The sequence below is a fragment of the Delphinapterus leucas genome, chromosome 6, assembly GCF_059928025.1.
Source record: "Delphinapterus leucas isolate spDelLeu-1000000601 "Yukka" chromosome 6, BTC_Dleu_Yukka2, whole genome shotgun sequence".
Lineage (NCBI taxonomy): Eukaryota > Metazoa > Chordata > Mammalia > Artiodactyla > Monodontidae > Delphinapterus > Delphinapterus leucas.
The window spans coordinates 44,402,628-44,423,102 of record NC_143134.1 but is presented as its reverse complement, the minus strand read 5'-3'; the positions used below and the strand labels follow the sequence as shown (position 1 = coordinate 44,423,102).

The 20,475-nt window shown below is 41.8% G+C and overlaps 1 protein-coding gene across 5 annotated transcripts in view; it reads left to right on the top strand.

The window, feature by feature from the left end:
• UBAP1 (ubiquitin associated protein 1) overlaps positions 1 to 20,475 on the top strand; it is a 51,987-nt gene that overhangs the window by 30,365 nt on the left and 1,147 nt on the right. For 3 of the 5 annotated variants that reach the window (XM_022551548.3, XM_089913090.1, XM_022551549.3), the window contains exons 3-6: positions 5,195 to 5,319; positions 10,749 to 11,672; positions 18,549 to 18,731; positions 19,847 to 19,948. In XM_022551548.3, coding sequence (XP_022407256.1) covers positions 5,195 to 5,319; positions 10,749 to 11,672; positions 18,549 to 18,731; positions 19,847 to 19,948 — 1,334 coding nt within the window. The remainder of the gene's footprint in view (positions 1 to 5,194; positions 5,320 to 10,748; positions 11,673 to 18,548; positions 18,732 to 19,846; positions 19,949 to 20,475) is intronic. The other 2 variants (XM_089913089.1, XM_089913091.1) reach the window with 2 other exon arrangements.

Here is a 20,475-nt window from a genome sequence, read left to right as displayed (position 1 = left end):
GTTTAAAGCACACCTTTCCGAATGTCAATTCTCTTTAATTTTTGACTCATTTTCCACTTGTTTAGTCTAAGAAAAAAGTTATTTTCCAGAAGTGACTTTTAAAGGATTTTTTAAAATGTTTCAACAAACAGATAAGTTACTCTTTTAATATCTGGAAAAATGCCCTGATATTCTAATTTGGGAAAAAAATAAGTCTCTGTAATTGGACTTAATAAAACTAAACTCCCTCCTTTGAAATGCCAAGCTGTCATATTTATGACCATTTAGCTAACTTCTGGAAAGGTTTATTTTTCTCTTGGTTTAATTTCTACTAAGATATTGAAATACTTTTTCTATTGAGTGATAGAAAAAGGTGTTTTATTTTAGATTGTTTTATTTCTTATTTTTATTATTGTTTTTTAATTTTTTGGCCACACTGTGCGGCATATGGGATCTTAGTTCCCTGACCAGGGATCGAACCTGTGCCCCCTGCAGTGGAAGTGCAGAGTCTTAACCACTGTACTGCTGGGGAAATCCCAATCTGTTATTGCTTTTTAAGTACAGAGTAATGTAGAGAAGTCAGCCATCATTTAATCATTGTTCTCCTGTATGTCATATGCTGCCCATCCCCCTTCTTTTAAGACTTTCTTTTGTTTGCAGCATTTTAACTATGATGTACCTTGGTTTGATTTTCTATGTATTTATCCTGCTTGGAGTTAGCTAAACTTCTTGGATCTGTTAGTTGATGTCTTTTACTGCTTTTGAAAATTTGCAGCCATAATCTCTTCTCACATTTCTTTTGCTCCATGTCTCTCTCTTATCCTTTTGAGACTCTAATCACATATGCATAGGCTGTTTGATATTGTCCTAGAGATCTCTTAAGGCTCTGTTCCATTTTTTTTTCTTTTTTTCTCTTTGTGTTTCAATTCTTTTAATTTCTTTTGACTTAATTTCAAGTTCTTTGATTCTTTCATCTTATGAGTATTGTCTTCTGATTAGCATAGCCTGGCTTATGAACTATCAAAAATTTTTTTCTATGATACTTCAGTTTTCATTTTTAGTGTTTCCATTTGTCTCTTTCTATTTCCATCTCTCTGTTGAAATTCCCCATCTGCTCACACATGTTCACCTATTCCATTAGATCCTTTAACATATTTATTATAGTTATTTTAAAGTTCTCTGATAATTCCAGTATCTTGGCTATCCCTGAATTTGGGTCTGATGACTGTTTCTTCTCTTGATGATGGATCACATTTTCTTCCTTTTTTGTGTGTCTTTTTAAAAATTTAATGCCAGATACTGCATATTAAAAAGCTGATTTTGTAGGTTATCTTGTTTTTTTGTTAGGACTTGAGTAACATTTTCTTTTGACTTCACATCCTATATTGATATCTGTATAATTGTGTGTGTGTATGCGTGTGTCTCGCTCTATTTAACTATCTATTGATGTAATTTTGCAAGTGTTACCTGACTTACAGCTTTAAGGTAATTATAGTCATGGGATTGCAATTTTCAGTTAATTTTAAGTTTGATCTGTTTTATTCTTCTTTTTCAAAAACCTCAATTTGAACGCACAGTAAAATCTGAATTAAGCATAATCCAGTTGCTACCCTCTATTAGGAATTTCTCTCCCCACATGGAATTACCTTTTTTCAGAAAAACAGGCAGGTCACAAGATCATAAACATTATCAGCAATTTAGAAAGAAAGGAAACAGAATGAAACCTTCCCAGAATTTATCCTGAGTCATTACACGTTCAGCCCAGTTCCTTCCACCATAGCATAATGGCGAGCAGTGTGCAGAACCTGACTTCAAGGAACTGCCACAGCCATCAGAGATGTACTTTCTTTTTTCTAAATGGAACTGAGGAAAATGGGCTCAGACATCTTAGAAAGATTTTCAATAATAAAGACTGAAACTAAAAGGTACTTGGGGGTGAGCCAGAAGATTGTTAACCACAGTGCTTAATTCTCTGGGCCATGTGGTTGAGTTTTTATTGAATCTATTTAAAAAATAAAATGTATTGAGAAATAAGAGAAATTGATGTCTTTAAATAGATGTTCTGATATATTGGATAAAAATGAATAGTTCCTAAGGCATAGTTGGTTATATTTGCAAAAATGTTCTTTTTAATCCTCACAGCAACATCATTCATTGTACTTATGGTAGTCTCTGGCCATCATTCAAAAAGTTGCTTTTCTTGTTGCCGCCTCTTAAATGCCTTTTGCCCTTTAGCCCTACCCCCTCCTCCCAATAATCACAAAACTGTTTATTCATTCCCGGTTAACAGAGCTTAAAGCGGGGAGGGGGAAGGTTAGAAGATGTGCTAAGTCACCTTGGCATTGGCTTTGTTAGTGAAATGAAACTGCTTTTTAAAGCAGTTACCTGTAATTGGTGCTAATGAAGGGAAACAGCAGTTGTTTCAAGGTGTTCTACTTGATCTGGTCTGTCTCTAAGCCAGGGCCTAGTTCCATTTATAGAATATAAATTGTCAGTGTATACAACACTGTCATAGTTTCCTAACTGAAAGGTAGGCAAGGAAACCGAACACCCTTCTTGAAAGATATTATCATTTGGCTCAGATATCTCAAGTATTAGTACTTTTTAACAGATGGTTTTCTCCCCTCAACTCCCCATTACCAATCTATAATAGAAGTATTCATTTAAGAAAATTTTGTTAGTATTAATGTGGATAGGTTTTCTTAGATTTGTATATCATACATGCATATAAGTATTATTATAGATAGGATTTTTCTAATATGTGTGTGTTATATAATTAACCTACTTTGAATGTATACTTAAAATTTTCTTAAACAAAAGACTTAATTTTGTGATTATTAACTTGACTGTAAATCTTTCCAATGCTTCCTAGAAAATGCTAGTTCCAGCTTTGTTTCCAGTTAATCAGGGCACTAGCTGAAGTTAGACTCTTTCAGTAACTTTTGAGCACCTGTTTCCATGGAAGACAGATAAAAGTTCTCTACAATTAAAAAGAGCATTGCTTTTGATCTCTGTAATATAAAGCATTTTATAAGTGGCAGAAGGTTTTAGTGTTATAACCAGAGTTTTGTTGGCAAGCTGTGATGGTACCTGATACTTTTTTTTGGTACCTCTGGTACATTTTTGTGACTTTCTGCAGAACCTTAGAAATGTGCTTACATCTTGCATGAGTACTCTGTTAAAACATTTTCAGGACTAGCTTTGCCATTTTAGGTAAATCATTTTGAATTTTAATAAATACTAATTGAATGTGAGATAGTGTGAGAGTTAAATACAAGAGAAGTGTAAGACCATGTCTTCTTTATTTATTCTCATTGAGCAAATCTCATCTGCTGGATGTTATGCTGAGCTTGGGGGAGTGTGGATAGGAATTTGATCAAATCCTTGATCAAAGTCTCTGGTGCAGGGTGGGGAGTAGTATAAGGAAACAAACTATTAACAATACAGAATGGTGAGACCTATTCTGAGATTGAGAAGGGAGTTGTTCTTAAGCTCATTCTTAAAGGGCAAGACATAATTAATCAAGTAAATAAGAGTGGGAATGTGACAGGCATTGCCAGCTGAGAGAACACTTACAAAGGTATGACCAACTTGGAAACTTCGCTAGAGTGTTAACAGTTATGGTTATGCCTCAGAAAAATTATTAAATTGAACACAGTTGTAGATTTAATTTGCTAGCTGAGTGAGATAGTTAAAATGTTTTAATTCTAGCTAGAAGTTATATGGGAACGAGGTAGACGCCCTCCCCCAGGAGTGGGAGAGGGGGCCTATTCTTCTTTCTTTTGGAGGATTTCAGGTATATCAGAGCAATATCTACCTTGGGAAATGGGAATGATGACAAGATTACAAGTATATCTTGACCTTGCTTGATAAGTCTTGAAATCTACAGAGTTCTTAAAAGGAAGAGAAATCTCTTTATGGAAGAGGTGTAATTGTCTTATTCTGGACATGAGCACTCAAGAAAATATACTAGTGTGAGACCCAGAAGTAAGCCTTATTTTACTAGCTGCTAATACTCAAAAAGCAAAATTTATTTTATGAACTATGTTTCATTCTCCCTGATGCTTCTGCCACTTAAGTTAGCCCCAAACCTGGTCCAGAAAAGAAATCATGACCTGATTTGGAGTGTATACCTAGTGAGAGTCACATACAAGAACCACTCTCATTTTTGTCTGACCCTATAAATTGATGATAATGTCCCGATCTTTCTGTATTACGCATCTGTGATGGGCAGAGAACATTTAGGGAGTTAAAGCAGTTCAGTTGTGTATGGTTTGTGTCTCCTGATAATCCTGGTCTGATTCCCATGGTCTTGTCTGGTTTTCCTTTTTTCTATAAGTGCTGTACTTCTTAAATATTTCCATATCTCTAGAATGTAGCTTAAAAAAAAAATCTAGAGTAGTTCTTTGTGTTAATTAAAAAATGATTCTTACTAAAGAAATCTTAATCAAGGAGGTTCTTTTGTGAAGATTCTATCATCAATTCATCAGTATTTAATAAGTGCCTAATATGTACCAGGAAGTGCTGAGGTTTTGAGACTACATCAGTGAATAAAACAGACTTAAATAGTTACCTGCAGGGAGCTTATATTCCACTGGGGAAGACAGACAATAAATATAATTAAAAGGCAAATTACATACATGTTAGAAGGTAATAAGTGCTACGGAGAAAAGATAGATGATAATGTGGGATTACTGCGGTGAGGGTGTGGTAGTAATTTTAAATAGGGTGGTCCGGGTAAGCCTCACTTAGAAAGTGCCATTTGAGCAAAGACTTGAAGGAGGTGAAGGAGTAAGCCATGTGAATATCTGAGGGAAGAACATTCCAGATAGAGGAAGCAGCCAGTGCAGAATTTTTGAAGTAGTTTTGACCATGTCATGGTTGAGGAACAGAGGATCACTGTGACTTAGTTCAGTGAGCCAGGAATTGAGGGCAAGACAGGTAATGGGCGTTGGGGAGGACTTTTAGGCTACTGTGAGTACTTTGGCTTTTATGCTAAGTATAATTGAATATAAACCCTAATAAGATCAAGTAACCTCAAATAGGAGTCCTTATTAGAGATCTAGGGTCAGGAGAAGGTAAGCAGTCAGAGAAGGAACTCTGTAACTTCTAGTCTTAGGATAGCATAAATTAATGTTGTATCCTAGATGTAAGATTATACCAAAACAAATAATAAGTTCTTTGCTGATATTTTGTACTTTATTTTTGATTGTAGGGACTTTCAGTTACCTTGATGATGTCCCATTTAAGATAGGAGACAAATTCAAAACACCAGCTAAAGTTGGTCTACCTATTGGCTTCTCCTTGCCTGATTGTTTGCAGGTTGTCAGAGAAGTACAGGTAAGTGGTAATTTTTAGTTAAAGTTTAGTACATTTAACATTTTAAGGAGTAAGAATTTGCTGTATAGTGAAATAGAAAAAAAAATTCTCCTGTCTGTTATTTGTGTTTCTGATAGCTCCTGTTATCACTTGGCTCACACTGTCTCACTCACACACAGGCGTGCGTACACACGCACATTTATATATGTTTATATACCTGTTACAGATCTTGTGTAATCTGATAGATTGTATGTTCCTGGGATTCTGTGCCTTGTCCAAAACAAATCCCCATTGCTCATCTGACTTGCTTCTTCCCCTCTTTCCTTCTCTCTATTAATGTCCTCATTACCTTCTTGGTCACTCAAGTTACATAGTATTTTCTCTCTGCTGTGTCTTCCCTTTGCCATTCAGTTTATCCTTACCTTATTTTTTCACCAGGGCTATTTCAGTAGCCTCTTTAATGGGCTCCTCTGCTTACAGCATTTTCCTTCTATTTTTCATATTGTTTCTAGAATAATATTCCTGAATTTAAAAACTTACAGTGATTCACCAACCTTACTGAATCAAGTCTAGACATAAGGTTATGGTCGAGTACCTTAGCTCATCATCTCCTCTATATTCCCTCCAAACCAGGATACTATAGCAATTTGTTGAATGTACTGTGTGTATTACCTATCTTTACCATGCTTTTCTCATGAGTTGTTATCCCCACTTGAAATATTCTTGTCTTTCTCACCATACTAAAAGCTGTCTGCTTGTTAAAAATTTATCTATTCTAGACTGCGCTTAAATGCCATCTCCTCAGTAGCTTCTTTTTCAACCGTTACATCTTTAAAGCTCAGTTATTTATAAATGTATAAAATTACATCTTGAAAGCAGCAAATAGCACCATGTTACGTGACTTCCTACACACTTATTGACTGCCTGCTTTTGAGTGACGCTCTGCTAGGGTTGAGGATAGAGATAAATGCCTTAACCACTTTCCTCAAGGAGCTTACAGGTTAGGGAAGGAGTTACATGGAAAAACAGAAAGGTACGCTACTCACCCAAACACTTCTTCCTGTGACTCTAGATTTTTTTAAATACAACTTCCTGGCAAAGAAGGGGGATTTACTAAGGTATTACCATGCTACTCTAAAATGTATTCTTTGAAAAAAAAAAAAAATTGGGAATTCCCTGGTAGTCCAGTGGAAAGGATGCCGTGTTTTCACTGCCAAGGGCCCAGGTTCGATCCCTGGTTGGGGAACTAAGATCCCACAAGCCAGGCAGCGTGGCCAAAAAAAATAATAATAATGAAAAAATAAATAAATAAAATAAAATGTATTCTTTGTTTTACCTTCCAGTCTTTTTTAGGGAATAATCGTAGTGGGAGAACTTCAGTTATATTTTTTAAATAAAAGTTTTATTGATATAATTCACATACCATAAAATTTTCCCTTTTAAGGTATGCAAATAAATTTTTTTTTAGTATTTTCACAGTTGCATAACTATCATTACCATCTCATTCCAGAATATTTTCATCACCCTGAAAAGAGACCCAGTGTCCATTAGCAGTCACTCCCTATTTTCCCCTTCCCCCAGCCCCTGGCAACCACTAAATCTACTTTCTGTCTCTCTGAATTTGCCTATTCTGGAATATCATATAAGTGGAATAATACAATATTTAGTCTTTTATATATAACTATTCATAAATATATATGTGACTGGTTTATTTTACTTCAGTGTTTTCAAGTTTTATCCATATTGTATGAATGAAGTATTAGTACTTCATTCATTATTATGGCTGAATAATTCCATTGTATTGATATATACCACAGTTTGTATATCCATTCATCAGTTGATAGACTTGTTTTTTTTTTTTTTTTTTTTGGGCTGTGTGGCTTACGGGATCTTAGTTCCTGACCAGGGATTGAACCCACGCCCCCTACAGTGGAAGCATGGAGTCTTAAAACCACTGGACCACCAGGAAGTCCCCAATTGATAGACATTTTTGATGGTTTCCAATTTTTTGACTTTTAGGAATAATGCTGCTGTGAACTTTTTTTTTTGGCTGCATTGGGTCTTCATTGCTGCGTGTGGGCTTTCTCTAGTTGTGGCAAGCCAGAGCTACTCCTCCTTGCGGTGCGTGGGCTTCTCATTGCGGTGGCTTCTGTTGTTGCAGAGCATGGGCTCTAGGCGAGCGGGCTTCCGTAGTTGCAGCACGTGGGCTCAGTAGTTGTGGCGAGCGGGCTTATTTGCTCCGCGGCATGTGGGATCTTCCCGGACCAGGGATCGAACCCGTGTCCCCTGCATTGGCGGGCAGATTCTTAACCACTGCGCCACCAGGGAAATCCGTGTTGTGAACATTTGTCTACAGGTTTTTGTGCAGACATATGCTTTCAGCTTTCTTGGGTATATACATAGGAGTGGAATTGCTGGGTCATATATTAACTATGTTTAACCTTTTGAGGAATTGCCAGACTAATTTCCAAAATGGCTGCACCATTTTACAATCCTACCTACACTGCATGAAGTTTCCAGTTCCTCTACATCCTTGCCAACTTTTGTTATCATCTGTCTTTTTAGTTATTTATATATATCCTAATGGGTGTGCAGTGGTCTTACGGTTTTTGTTTTTGGTTTTTTGGCCACATGGCATTTGGGATCCTAGTTGCCAGACCAGGGTTTGAACCCACGCCCCCTGCAGTGGAAGCATGGCATCTTAACCACTGGACCGCCAGGGAATTACCCCTCTTATGGCGGTTTTGATGTACATTTCTGTAGCTACTAATAATGTTGACTATCTTAGATGTTTTTGAATACTGAATCGATACTCCTTTTGTGTATGGAGACTTTATTGGGCCAGAAGAGATAGAGATTTCCCTTATGAAGTTTTACCTTGTTCTGTTTCCTTGGTGGCTTTTTTATTGGCAGCAACAAATATTCAGTAAATACCACTCTGTGTGCAGAATACTGCTAGCAATATGATTTAAATAACACCTCCATTTTATTTCAGTAGTCCTCATATTATTTGCTGCCTCATTGATTCATTCAGAAGGCTTGTTTGGAATCCCACATCGTTGCTGTTAATAGGCTTTGCTGGGAATTTTCTATTTGATCAGTGTGATGCACTAATGAGTGCCTGGTACTGTGCCTGTCATACTCATCACACCCACTAATAACAAAAGAGGAGATCAAGGCTCCAAGCTCCATTCCTGTGTGGGCTGGCTGCAGTGTTTTTGTTCTCTAATTGCAGATAGCTTCCTTAAACTTTGACTGCCTAGGGTCTCCAGTGGGGGATTTGGCTGTGGTATTGGTGTGGTGTTGGCGCTGGCTCCCTCTCTATCCAGAGAAGAGTGAGACCTAGAGCCCTAGACAGCTTGAAGCTTCCTGTAACTTTTTCATATTTGCCCTTGCATGACAATACAAACTTGAGATTTCAGATTAAAAATCATCAAAGTGAGCCAGTAAAACATACATAAACCTTTGCACCCAGGTCCGGAAAGTTTTCACCGAAATGGTGGTAGTGGCCACAGTAGTGGAGGGTGGCCTTTAGTGTCACGGTTTAGAGCAGACTCTGGTTCAGCGATTCATGGGCTGGAATTGCCGTGTAATAGCTGTGTAATCTTGTACATATTTTAAGGTTTTTATAAGGATTAAGTAAAATAATGCATTTATAATGCTTATTCTGGTTCCTGGTACTCCATAAATGTTAGATGATATTATTATTTATTATTGTACACTCAAAAATCACATTCTTTTTCACTGTAATATTTCTGCTGTTTTTTCCTTTCTGTTTTTTCTTATGTTCCAAGTATTCTACATTACTTTGGTAATTACAAAAAAACAAAAAAGCACTAAAGAGGAAAGAAATTTACACTTGTTTTTGGGAGTAAAACTTCAGAGATCTGTGTTTACAGGCAGTGGGAAGTTTGGTCACAGCCTCAGTTTTTGATGGAGGAAACCAGTTGCATAATTGGATTTCCTCCACAGTTAGAAGCAGCAACCTTTGCCCAGTGCTATTTTCTCACTATTCAGTTAGTGGTAGAAAAGAAGCCCTGTGATCCCCCAAGTGTCTTTTTGGGGCCCAGTAACTGGCTCAGGGTGTGTAAGTGAACTTCTTGACATGTGCGTTTCCAGGCTTCTTTTGTGTTGTTTGAAGCTGAAAGGTTTAGGGATGACCTGAGGCACTTTATTATGTTTCTTTTACTCTAAAACTCTAGGCCTACCGTGGCTCTAGGTCATGGTAGGCCTCCTTCCTCTCCCTTTCTCCTCTTTACTCTTATTGTGCCTCCAACCTTGAATGTGCACACATTGTTTAGCTTTTACTCTTTTCCACAGTGGCTGCGCCAGTTTACACTGCCACCAACAGTGTGTATGAAGGCTCCCTTTTCTCCCCATCCTCTCCAACACTTGTTATTTCTTGCCTTTTTGATAATAGCCATTTCGCTGGGCGTGAGGCGATATCTTATTGTGGCTTTGATTTGCATGTCCCTAATAATTAGTGAAGTTGAACATCTCTTCATGTGCCTCTTGGCCATCTGTATGGCTTCTTTGGAAGAATGTCTATTCAGATCCTCTGGCCATTTTTAAATCAGGTTGTTTGCTTTTTGTTGAGTTTGCATCGTAAAATCTTAATTTGGTTATGTCTAGATTTCTTAATAAGCAGTTTTTCTACATTTAGAGTACAGTCTGTTCACTGTAATTTGGTAGTGGTTTAGAGCATAGAATCTGTTGTCAGACTGCCTGGGTTCAGATCCAGGCTCTACCGCTTAACAGTTTTATGACCTTGAGCATAGCCCCTGTAATGTTGAAAAAATCTAGAGAACTAATATATAAAAAGTGCTTAGAATCATGCATGGCACCTTGTAAGTGCTTCTTAAATACTAGGGGCTGTTGTTTTTATTGAGTGCGGGATCTATTTAGGGCATTGTGTTAGATAATGGAGGCCTTAAGAGGGTCTAAAGCCCAGTTGCTGCCCACAAGAGGCTTGTGATAGTGTTGGGGAGATGTTTAGAGGAAGACTAAAGCTACTTGTGGTCACATGTGCTCAGCATCAAATGATAGAGACAGACAGTATGTAAGAGTTCAGAGGAAGGAATGGGCCATCAGGAAAGCTTTATAGAGGAGGCAGCTGAGTTCTGCCTGAGCCACCAATGAAGAATTCTAAGAAGGGAAATGGCCTGAGGGGAGAGAAGCAAGGGAAGTGGCAAGGTACATTTGGCCTGGTATGTAGGATTAGAGGTGATGGGAGCCCTTTCTAGTTAATTTCTAGAAGTAACCAGGGAGCATAGTTTGATTAAATCAAGTAAGATTAGGAAGTCTTAGTTTTCCTGAGTGGGGATCCTCCCATACACCTTAATAAATGCTGCCTTGCCAGGGTGAGGAAGAAGTGAATTGGGTGGAGGAATTGGGTGGGGGAGGGGCAGCCACCTGGGTTCACACTTCCTTTCTCTGATATATCTTTGCAGTATGACTTCTCTTTGGAAAAGAAAACCATTGAGTGGGCTGAAGATATTAAGAAAATCCAAGAAGCCCAGTGGGAAGCAGAGCGCAAGGCTGAGGAAGCAGAAGCTAAGGTGAATTCTAAGAGTGGCCCAGAGGGTGACAGCAAAATGAGCTTCTCCAAGACTCACGGTACAGCCACAATGCCACCTCCTATCAATCCCATCCTTGCCAGCTTACAGCACAACAGCATCCTCACCCCGACTCGGGTCAGCAGCAGTGCCACAAAACAGAAAGTTCTCAGCCCACCCCACACAAAGGCAGATTTCAATCCTGCTGACTTTGAGTGTGAAGAAGACCCGTTTGATAATCTGGAGTTAAAAACTATTGATGAGAAGGAAGAGCTGAGAAACATTCTGGTAGGAACCAGTGGACCCATTATGGCCCAGTTATTGGACAGTAACTTGCCTAGAGGTGGCTCTGGGTCCGTGTTACAGGATGAGGAGGTCCTGGCATCCCTGGAGCGGGCAACCCTAGATTTCAAGCCTCTTCACAAACCCAATGGCTTTATAACCTTACCACAGTTGGGCAACTGTGAAAAGATGTCGCTGTCTTCCAAAGTGTCCCTCCCCCCCATCCCTGCAGTAAGCAATATCAAGTCCCTGTCCTTCCCCAAACTTGACTCTGATGACAGCAGTCAGAAGACAGCCAAGATGGCAAGCACTTTCCATAGCACATCCTGCCTCCGCAGTGGCACGTTCTGGAATTCCCTAAAGCCTTCCACCCAAAGCAGTGCCAGTGAGCTCAATGGGCATCATGCTCTTGGGCTTTCAGCTTTGAACTTGGACAGTGGCATAGAGGTGCCAACGCTCACCCATTCCCAGATGCCTTCCCTCTCTGTTTTGTCTGTGTGCACAGAAGAATCATCACCTCCAAATACCTGTCCCACGGTAAGCCTTTTATAAATTTATTTATTTATTTTTGGTTGCGTTGGGTCTTCATTGCTGCGGGCGGGCTTTCTCTAGTTGTGGTGAGTGGGGGCTACTCTTCATTGCGGTGTGCGGGCTTCTCATTGTGGTGGCTTCTCTTGTTGCGGAGCATGGGCTCTAGGCACGTGGGCTTCAGTAGTTGTGGCACACGGCCTCAGTAGCTGTGGCTCGTGGGCTCTAGGGCTTAGTAGTTGTGGCACATGGGCTTAGTTGCTCCACGGCACGTGGGATCTTCCCGGACCAGGAATCAAATCCATGTCCCCTGCATTGGCAGGCGGGTTCTTAACCACTGTGCCACCAGGGAAGTCCCACGGTAAGCCTTTTAAATCCCCCTGAATTAAAGCTCCACAGATTTCTGAATTCTACCCAGCAGTTGCCACCCTCACATTCTTCTTTGCAAGGTTTAGGGCAGGATGGGGCATGACCAAATTGACCTTGCTTACATTAAGTATATGTAGTTCTGTTTATTTTTCTGAGGACAGAGATTATTAGCTTTGCATCTAACCTGGTTAATGTTGGCTTGTTCCTCCCTGCATCTTTTTGGTCTTTTCCTTCAAAAAGATAATGTGTATCATGTGAATGATGTTTTCCTGCCTAATCAGTTTGTTCTTTTCCGTGCTGCCATGTCTTGTGTTTGCATTTTTTAAAGGCTTGCTTTCTTTGTACCTTTTTACTTTTTCCTATTAGCTTTCTTAATTTTTTTATGGTTGCTTGGTATTCCTCCTTTTATCTTCTCCCTACCTCCCTCTCCTTCCTCTTTCCATCTCACTCTGCCTTGAAGTTTGGCTCTTTTGTGTTTGACTAATTTGGGGTTATGTTTCTTCAAACTGGGTGGTACTTTAGTAACTGGGGCATAATTTGTATTGGAAGTTTCAGCAAAAGATAGAAATTTGTCATTTTTAAACCTATAGGTTTTAATCCTGCAATTACTTTTTTTTTTACTACTAAGAATTGTGCAGTTTTCTCCAAAGGGAGGGAGAGGGGAAGGTTGGAAGTCAGATTTAGTGTTGAAGGGTGGATTGATACGAAAGTTGTAATTGGTATCATCTTGAAGAAAATCTGATTTGTCACACAAGAGAGATGCATACATATACAGGGAGGTTACTTTATGTGGTTGTTTCAGCCCCACAGAACAATTGCATTATAGAATAGAAATCACAGAAGACCAAGAACCTTTTGCTACACCAGTTCAGATTTTTTAAATGACAGCATATCAAGACAGTATTTAGAGCCAGAAAGGAGCCTCATTGTATTAGTGGGAAATCTCTGAGAGACCATAATAAGCCTGTTATTAGCTGGTAGAAAAGATGAGCCTTGGCCTGCCTTACAAAGAGTGCAAGTTCCCAGCAGTGACATTCTTGGTAAATGATTTTCTCTGTGTGAGTGCTTCCATTGTCAGAGCTTACTGCTGCCCGTAAACTTCCATGGACCGTGGCCCAGAGAAAGTAAATAGAGTGCATAACATCTCCTAGGGTGGACCTTATCCTAATTCCTCCTGGTTTGTGGTTGGACTTTGGTCAGCAGGATACTCCTCTTCGCTTTGTGACTCATTGTGTGCTTTAGAGGAATTAAAAGCACTCTGAAAGGTTCCCCCACCCCCACCGACTTAGAGTGTCAGTGGAAACCATGCTTCACCCTGGCCTGGGGACTGACTGCCTTTGGGGGGCAAATATAAACAGAGTTGGAGTTCTGATAATCTTTTTTTTTTTTGCGGTATGTGGGCCTCTCACCGTTGTGGCCTCTCCCGTTGTGGAGCACAGGCTCCGGACGCGCAGGCTCAGTGGCCATGGCTCACGGGCCTAGCTGCTCTGCTGCATGCAGAATGCGGGATCCTCCCGGACCGGGGCACGAACCCGCGTCCCCTGCATCGGCAGGTGGACTCTCAACCACTGCGCCACCAGGGAAGCCCAGAGTTCTGGTGATCTTTTAAGGAAGTCATGACCCTTACCTCCAGGGAGCAAAGCCTAGTTCCCATCCTGGCTTTCTATCCTTAGTGCGAGTCTTTGAGGCCCACGGTAGGAGCTTCCCAGTGAGAGAAGCACTTCTCTCCAAGATAGGGACTTGAGGCAGGTGGGTGGTGATGGTGGTCAGCTGGACTGTATACATCCTTCAAATAGGAACTCCTAGGGAAGTGTTCCTGGAATTTGGTTCTTGTCGGCTATTTCAGGCCCAGTGTTTGGGTCTCATTTTTTAGATTTTGATTTCATGTTTCACTGTTTTATATAAACTAATCTTAGAAGTTGAGAACTCCATGGGATCATGTTAAGAGGAACAATCTTGTGATGTGCCCTTATTCTGTGTCCAGCATAGACCTGCCTGACCTAGCACCAGGGCCTCTTCCCACTGCCCCTCAGCCCTTCAAGGGGTCTTGCTCTGCTCACAGGTTTAGGCTCATTCTGCCATTGGGTTCTCTTTCTCCGGCTATGGATATATATTTCCCACTCTTTCAGTTACTTCAGTAAAATATTTGCCTTTTTCCTTATACTTCTGAGTTCTCAATTTACTAATTTTGGCCAAGAAGCATACGAGTAGTGCCAGTTTGCTTTTAAATTGTATTCTAAATAATTTTCATTACATACAATCTCTTAGCTTTTCGGTGTTTGAATCTGTTGATCGTTTCTTATGTTGCCATTGCTTTAATACTTACAGTAGAGTTCTTCTCCATCTCTAGATTTAAAAAATGAGGGACTTCCCTACCAGTCCAGTGGTTAGGACTTGGCGCTTTCACTGCTGTGGCCCCAGGTTCGATCCCTGGTTGGGGAACTAAGATCCCACAAGCCATGTGGTGCAGCCAAAAAAAGAAGAAAAAGAAAAGGAAGAAATAGGAAGCCTCAAAAAAGAAACAAATGAAAAAAAATTTTAATAAATAAAAATAAAAAATGAATTTATTTTTATCAAAGTACAAGCATATTTTAATGAAATCAAGTAGCATTTAAAAGGCTTGTATTGAAAAACAGTAGCTCCCTGCCTCACCTCTCCCCAGTTCCAGTTTTGCTTCCCATAGTCAGGTACTTTTGACCTTTAAACTGTTTATGCTGGGATTTATCTCTCTATTTCTGAATTAGATGCTTACATTTTTCTAAATTTATCAATTTTAGACAGGTTTATACTTCCTGTTGCAGTAGTTGAGGATTTAGCTCTGATAATAGCCCCTCCTCTACCTTCTTCCTGTATCTCCCATCATATTTATATCACAGATTTCGGTTCAGTTAATGTTATTGTTCATATTATTATGATTGGGTAAATATTTATTACTGAGTTCAGATGGTATACTCTGGTGATGATGATGATTTTTTTGGTAGCTTTTTGTTTCTCTAGTTTAACTGCCCCATTAAAAAAGTCTGCATGGTTTCTTTGTGCCTGTTGCTAATTTTGTCCAAATGCTCCAAAAGAGCTGCCAAAGACCTAATGATAATTTTCTTGTTCAAATACATTCAAGCATGTTGGTCAACCTGTCTGATTTTGTCTTTTTTTTGGGGGGGGGTTCTTTGTTGCTGCGTGTGGGCTTTCTCTACCTGTGATGAGCGAGAGCTACTCTTTGTTGCGGCGCACGGGCTTCTCAGTGCAGGGGCTTCTCGTTGCGGAGCACGGGCTCTAGGCACACGGGCTTCAGTAGTTGCTGCGCACGGGCTTAGTAGTTGTGGTGTGCAGGTTTCAGTAGTTGTGGCTCGTGGGCTCCAGAACACAAGCTCAGTAGTTGTGGCGCGTGGGCTTAGTTGCTCCACAGCATGTGGGATCTTCCCAGACCAGGGATCAAACCCGTGTCCCCTGTGTTGGCAGGCAGATTCTTAACGACTGCGCCACCAGGGAAGTCCTATTTTTGAGTCCTTGAATATCTAAAAATGTCTTAATTTTACCCTCACATGTGAATAATACTTTGGATTTAGATTTTAGTTGAAGGTCATTTTTCTTCAAGAATTTTTAAGACATTGCTCCCTTAAAAAAAAAAAATTCAAATTTAAGTATAAGCTCCACTGATTTCTAGCAATACAGTGCTATTCTGATTTCTTCCCCTACTCCCACAAGCTTTCTTTTCTTCATTTCTGGAGATTAGAAATTTACCAGTGATGGGCTTTGTTCATTCATTGTGCTTGGCCCTCCTGGATCCAAAGGCTCAGCTCAGTTTTCAAAATCTGGTTGATGTGGTTCGTTGCTTTGTATTTTCTATCTCTTTGACTTTATGTTTTACTTTCTGGGATATATCCTTGCCTGTGTATAACCCTTTTTTTTTTTAAAATCTCATAATCTTTTAAATAAAATTTTTACTTTATTTTAAATTTCCAAGTGCTTTGTCTTTTCCCTCTTCTGGTTTGGTCTTATGTTGGTGGCTTTGGCTTTCTATTCACATTTAAGAGTGAGGCACTAAAATAAAACAATCAAAACGGAGAATGTGTATGTTGGGGTGTGCTTGCTGATCATGAAGATTCACTATAGGTTGAAGGTTAGTTGGCTTTGAGGGGAGCTCTGCAAAACATCAACATGTGAAGGTCTTGGGGGCTATTAAAATTTATCTAGAGAGTTCTGCTTGAATGCTAAAGAAGGTGGGGAATGCTGGTGTAGTTACTTAGTCCCTTTTGGTTCTTGCACCTCACTCTGCCATATGCTGTGCTTGGTATCCTTAGTCCTTTTTGGCTCATGTTTTCTAGAGACTTAACGTTCTGCCTCCTGCAAAGGTGAGGTGGGGAAGGTCTGCCTGAGGGTTTTCTGCTCTGATCACTGCCTTTGTCTCTTGCCTTATCCCAGCAGTACCTGGTGCTTCCAAATGCTGAACCCGTCTCTCGGGGTCTCCAGGGGCGTGTAACTTCATTGCCTCTGCCCATTACTCTGCCTCCATTAGCATTCCACCTTCTAAAATTTCATTGAAATATATTGTCCTCTGCTGTTCCCTCTTTTTCTTTGACCTTAAAGGTTAATACAGTTTTAATTGTTTTATTATCATTTTAGTGGGTTTTGGAGGGGAGGAGAATCAGTGTCAACTCACTGTGTTAAATGAAAATCCCCCCTTTGAAATCCTAATAGAGCTCCACTTATTCAGTAACTGTTGATTAGGGGTAAGTTTCAAGCTCAAAGCCAGGCCTTAGGCATCTAGAAATGCATGTGACATGGTAACTAACCTCTAGGAGCTCATACTGTGTGTCATAAGTACTGTGCCAGCAGTGTGACCAAAATGCTGTTTGGCTATTGGTAGTCTCAAGCCCAGGTACAGCCTGTCCCTGAAAAGAGAGAGACAATCTTGGGGCCTGCAAAGTGGCCAGAGGGTGTGATGCAGTTCCCATGCCCTGTCGTGACTCCTGTAACCTAATGACTGAGCCCCACGATTGGACTGCCTGGAGTATGCTGTGGGTGAGAGATGGTTAAGCAGAAACTACTGGCTTTTAGGCCTGTAGAATCTTCTTGGTTTTTCCCAGCTGACTTGGAGGAGAGCATCCGGTTATAGCTATATAATTTGTTTTTAATATTTTATTTTTAGTTTTTTAATAATATATTTTAAAATATTTGTTTGTTTTTGGCCACGTTGGTCTTCATTGCTGCTCACGGGCTTTCTCTAGTTGCGGCGAGCAGGGGCTACTCTTCATTGTGGTGCGCGGGCTTCTCATTGCTGTGGCTTCTCTTGTTGTGTAGCATGGGCTCTAGGCACGTGGGCTTCAGTAGTTGTGGAGCGTGGGCTTCAGTAGCTGTGGCTCGTGGGCTCTGGTGCACAGGCTCAGTAGTTGTGGCGCACGGGCTTAGTTGCTCAGCAGCATGTGGGATCTTCCCGGACCAGGGCTCGAACCCGTGTCGCCTGCATTGGCAGGCGGATTTCAAACCACTGCACCACCAGGGAAGTCCCGAGCTATATAATTTTGAACATGCTTTTAGGATAGCAGGCTCCTTTCCCTCCTCCCTCCCCCACCCCGGCCCCCCGCAAAAAAAAAAAAGAAATAAAGAAAATTTTGTTGCAAACCTTTCCCTGGTTCTTCAGAGCTGGGCCAAGCTGTCAAACAGCTTGTGACCTTGTTCCCATGGTGGTTCTGTCCTTTGGCCTGGGAGTGAGCTGCCTTTTTGCCTTGGGGCTGACTCATTATCAGAAGTGGTGGGAGGATTTAATCCTGGGAATCTGTCCACCAGTCAGGCTGGGGTTAGTAAGGTCCAGTAGCAGCAGGGCCCTAGAGACCACAGTCCAGTCCTTGAGGGCACAGCCTGGAGTGGGTAGTAGTCCTTCAGTCTTGGCTCCGTACAACAGCGGCTATTGCAGGGAATCAAAGCACAGTGCATGGTGTGGGGCAGAGATGGAGTGCCCTCAGAGCACGGGAGCCCTGAGCTGGCCAAGTGTGGGAACTGCGCTGGCAGTCTCTGCCCAGCCAGCGATAGTAGAAGCGAGGATGGACACATTACTGGCAGAGTCAGTCCAGAGTGGGGGTGTTTGAGGTTACTGATCCCTTTAGGACTCAGATACGGCAGCCTAGGAAAGGGATAAAGGAGCCCTGGAGAGAAATGACAGCAGCCAGCGTGGGCATCAGTCCCGAATGTAGTTTTCAGAACTTCTTTCTCCACCTCAGGCCCAGGGGATTTGGGCATGGAAGGCCATGTGGCTCTTGTGGTGCTTCCTCGCTCTGCAAGGTGGGATGAAGGCAGAGGACAGCCACAGTTGCAGGTGTCTTCCCAGTTTTTCTCTCCCTCAGCTGGAGCTCCCCTACCACTCTTCAGTCTTCTTCAGGATGTCTGGCCAGAAACCTGGCCCTTGCTTGCAGGCAGGTTGCTTGACTGGGAGGTTTTATTAGGTCAGAAATGACAAGCCCCTGGATTGGGCTACATGTCTTTCTTCTTGCCTTAATCCTTTTGTTTCTCCACCACCAGGTCACACCTCCTAATCTCTCAATGTCACAAGTGCCCAACACTCCCAGCTGTCCCCAGGCTTACTCTGAACTGCAGACGCTGTCCCCCAGTGAGCGGCATTGTGTGGAGACGGTGGTCAGCATGGGCTACTCATATGAGTGTGTCTTGAAAGCCATGAAGAAGAAAGGAGAGAATATTGAGCAGGTGAGCGGTTAGTCAGCCATGGGGCAGGGCGGGGGTAGGAGAGAGGTCCCACATCTCTGGAGCTGGAATAGTGTCTTGCCTTTATCCTAGAGTCTCTCAGACTCACAGCACCATTGTCTTTTCCTGTGACTTGAGGGGGTGTGGGCAGGACTCAGGGTGCTTTGTTGGGCAAACCAGCAGCCTCAGCAACAGTGCTTTGCAGCTTCTGCTCTGGGGGCTGCTCTGAGACCTAGGCTGAAGGAGAGCTTTGAGAGTATTGGAGTTGTTGACTGTTACCCAGTTATCCCCTTCTCTGCCTCTCCTGAGACAGCATTCTAGGCTTGAGGTACGGTCAGATGTCTTCTTCCAGAAATGTTTATCCTGTCAGGACTGCCCAGGGAGTTCCAAAATAGGGTACTGGAGTCCTAAACCTTGGGGGCACTTTCTGACTTGGGTGGTTTCTTAGAAGAATATCTTGGGACTTCCCTGGTGGCGCAGTGGTTAAGAATCCACCTGCCAGTGCAGGGGACACGGGTTCGAGCCCCGGTCCAGGAAGATCCCACATGCCGCGGAGCAACTAAGCCCGTGCGCCACAACTACTGAGCCTGTGCTGTAGACCCCATGAGCCACGAGTACTGAGCCCATGTGCCACAACTACTGAAGCCCATGTGCCTAGAGCTCGTGCTCTGTGACAAGAAGCCACTGCAGTGAGAAGCCCGCACACCACAACTAGGGAGAAAGCCTGTGCGCAACAATGAAGACCCACTGCAGCCAATGATGATAATGATGCTAATAATAATAATAATAAATAAATTTAGAAAAAAGAAAAATCACCATTTAAAAAAAATGAATATCCTGTCTAGGCTGTGGAATTGACATCAGCTGGGAGATGTGAGTCAGCTGTGACAGGAACTCCTTTGAAAAATGGCTATGCATGTTTAGAAGGGTGTACCTATCAGCAAGTAGTCACTGAGGTACTGCTGTGTTGGACACAATTCAAGGCACAAAAATTAAGTCCTATCTAGGATCTAATAGCCAGGGTGGGGAGCAGATGTCACACTTGTTGGTTTGTGTAAGACGTTTGGGAAGCACAGACAAGAGTGGCAATAGGTGCTTAAACCTTTCTCTTTTCTTAGATTCTCGACTATCTCTTTGCACATGGACAGCTCTGTGAGAAGGGCTTTGACCCTCTTTTAGTGGAAGAGGCTCTGGAAATGCAGCAGTGTTCAGAGGAAAAGGTAGGAACCTTCATGCTTCACGGGAACCCTCTGGAAAGAAGGGACAAAGTAGTCTGTCTTGGGGGTCCTCCTGGACTACAACCATCATCCCTTCCAGTGACTGTAGGCAGAGGTAGTTGAAGCACAGAATCTCCCATGTCCAGACAGGCATTTGGCTAGTTTGGCTCAGATAAAGTATCAGGTTGAAGACTTATCTAGAATCCCAGGGAAGAGACGGGAGAAATGACCTGGGCAAAAAGCCATATTTTTGGATGTTGGGGGAGATTGCCAGTCACTTCACCTAGGCTGCTAGCCAGAGAGCAGCCATTTCTGGGTTCAGTATCCTGCTGGGTGGGAACACAGATGTGGATGGTGGGACCTGAGTGAAGGTCAGCAAGGTTTGGGACTGGGCATGGCTCCCGATGGACGATTGGCCATGGCATCAACCTGTCTTCCTCCACGGCCTTGCTTCCTCTACGGCCCTCCTCTGCTTGCTAGGGGACCTCAGAGAGGCTCATGAGGCTCCGGCAAAGAACACTCCCCCAAGC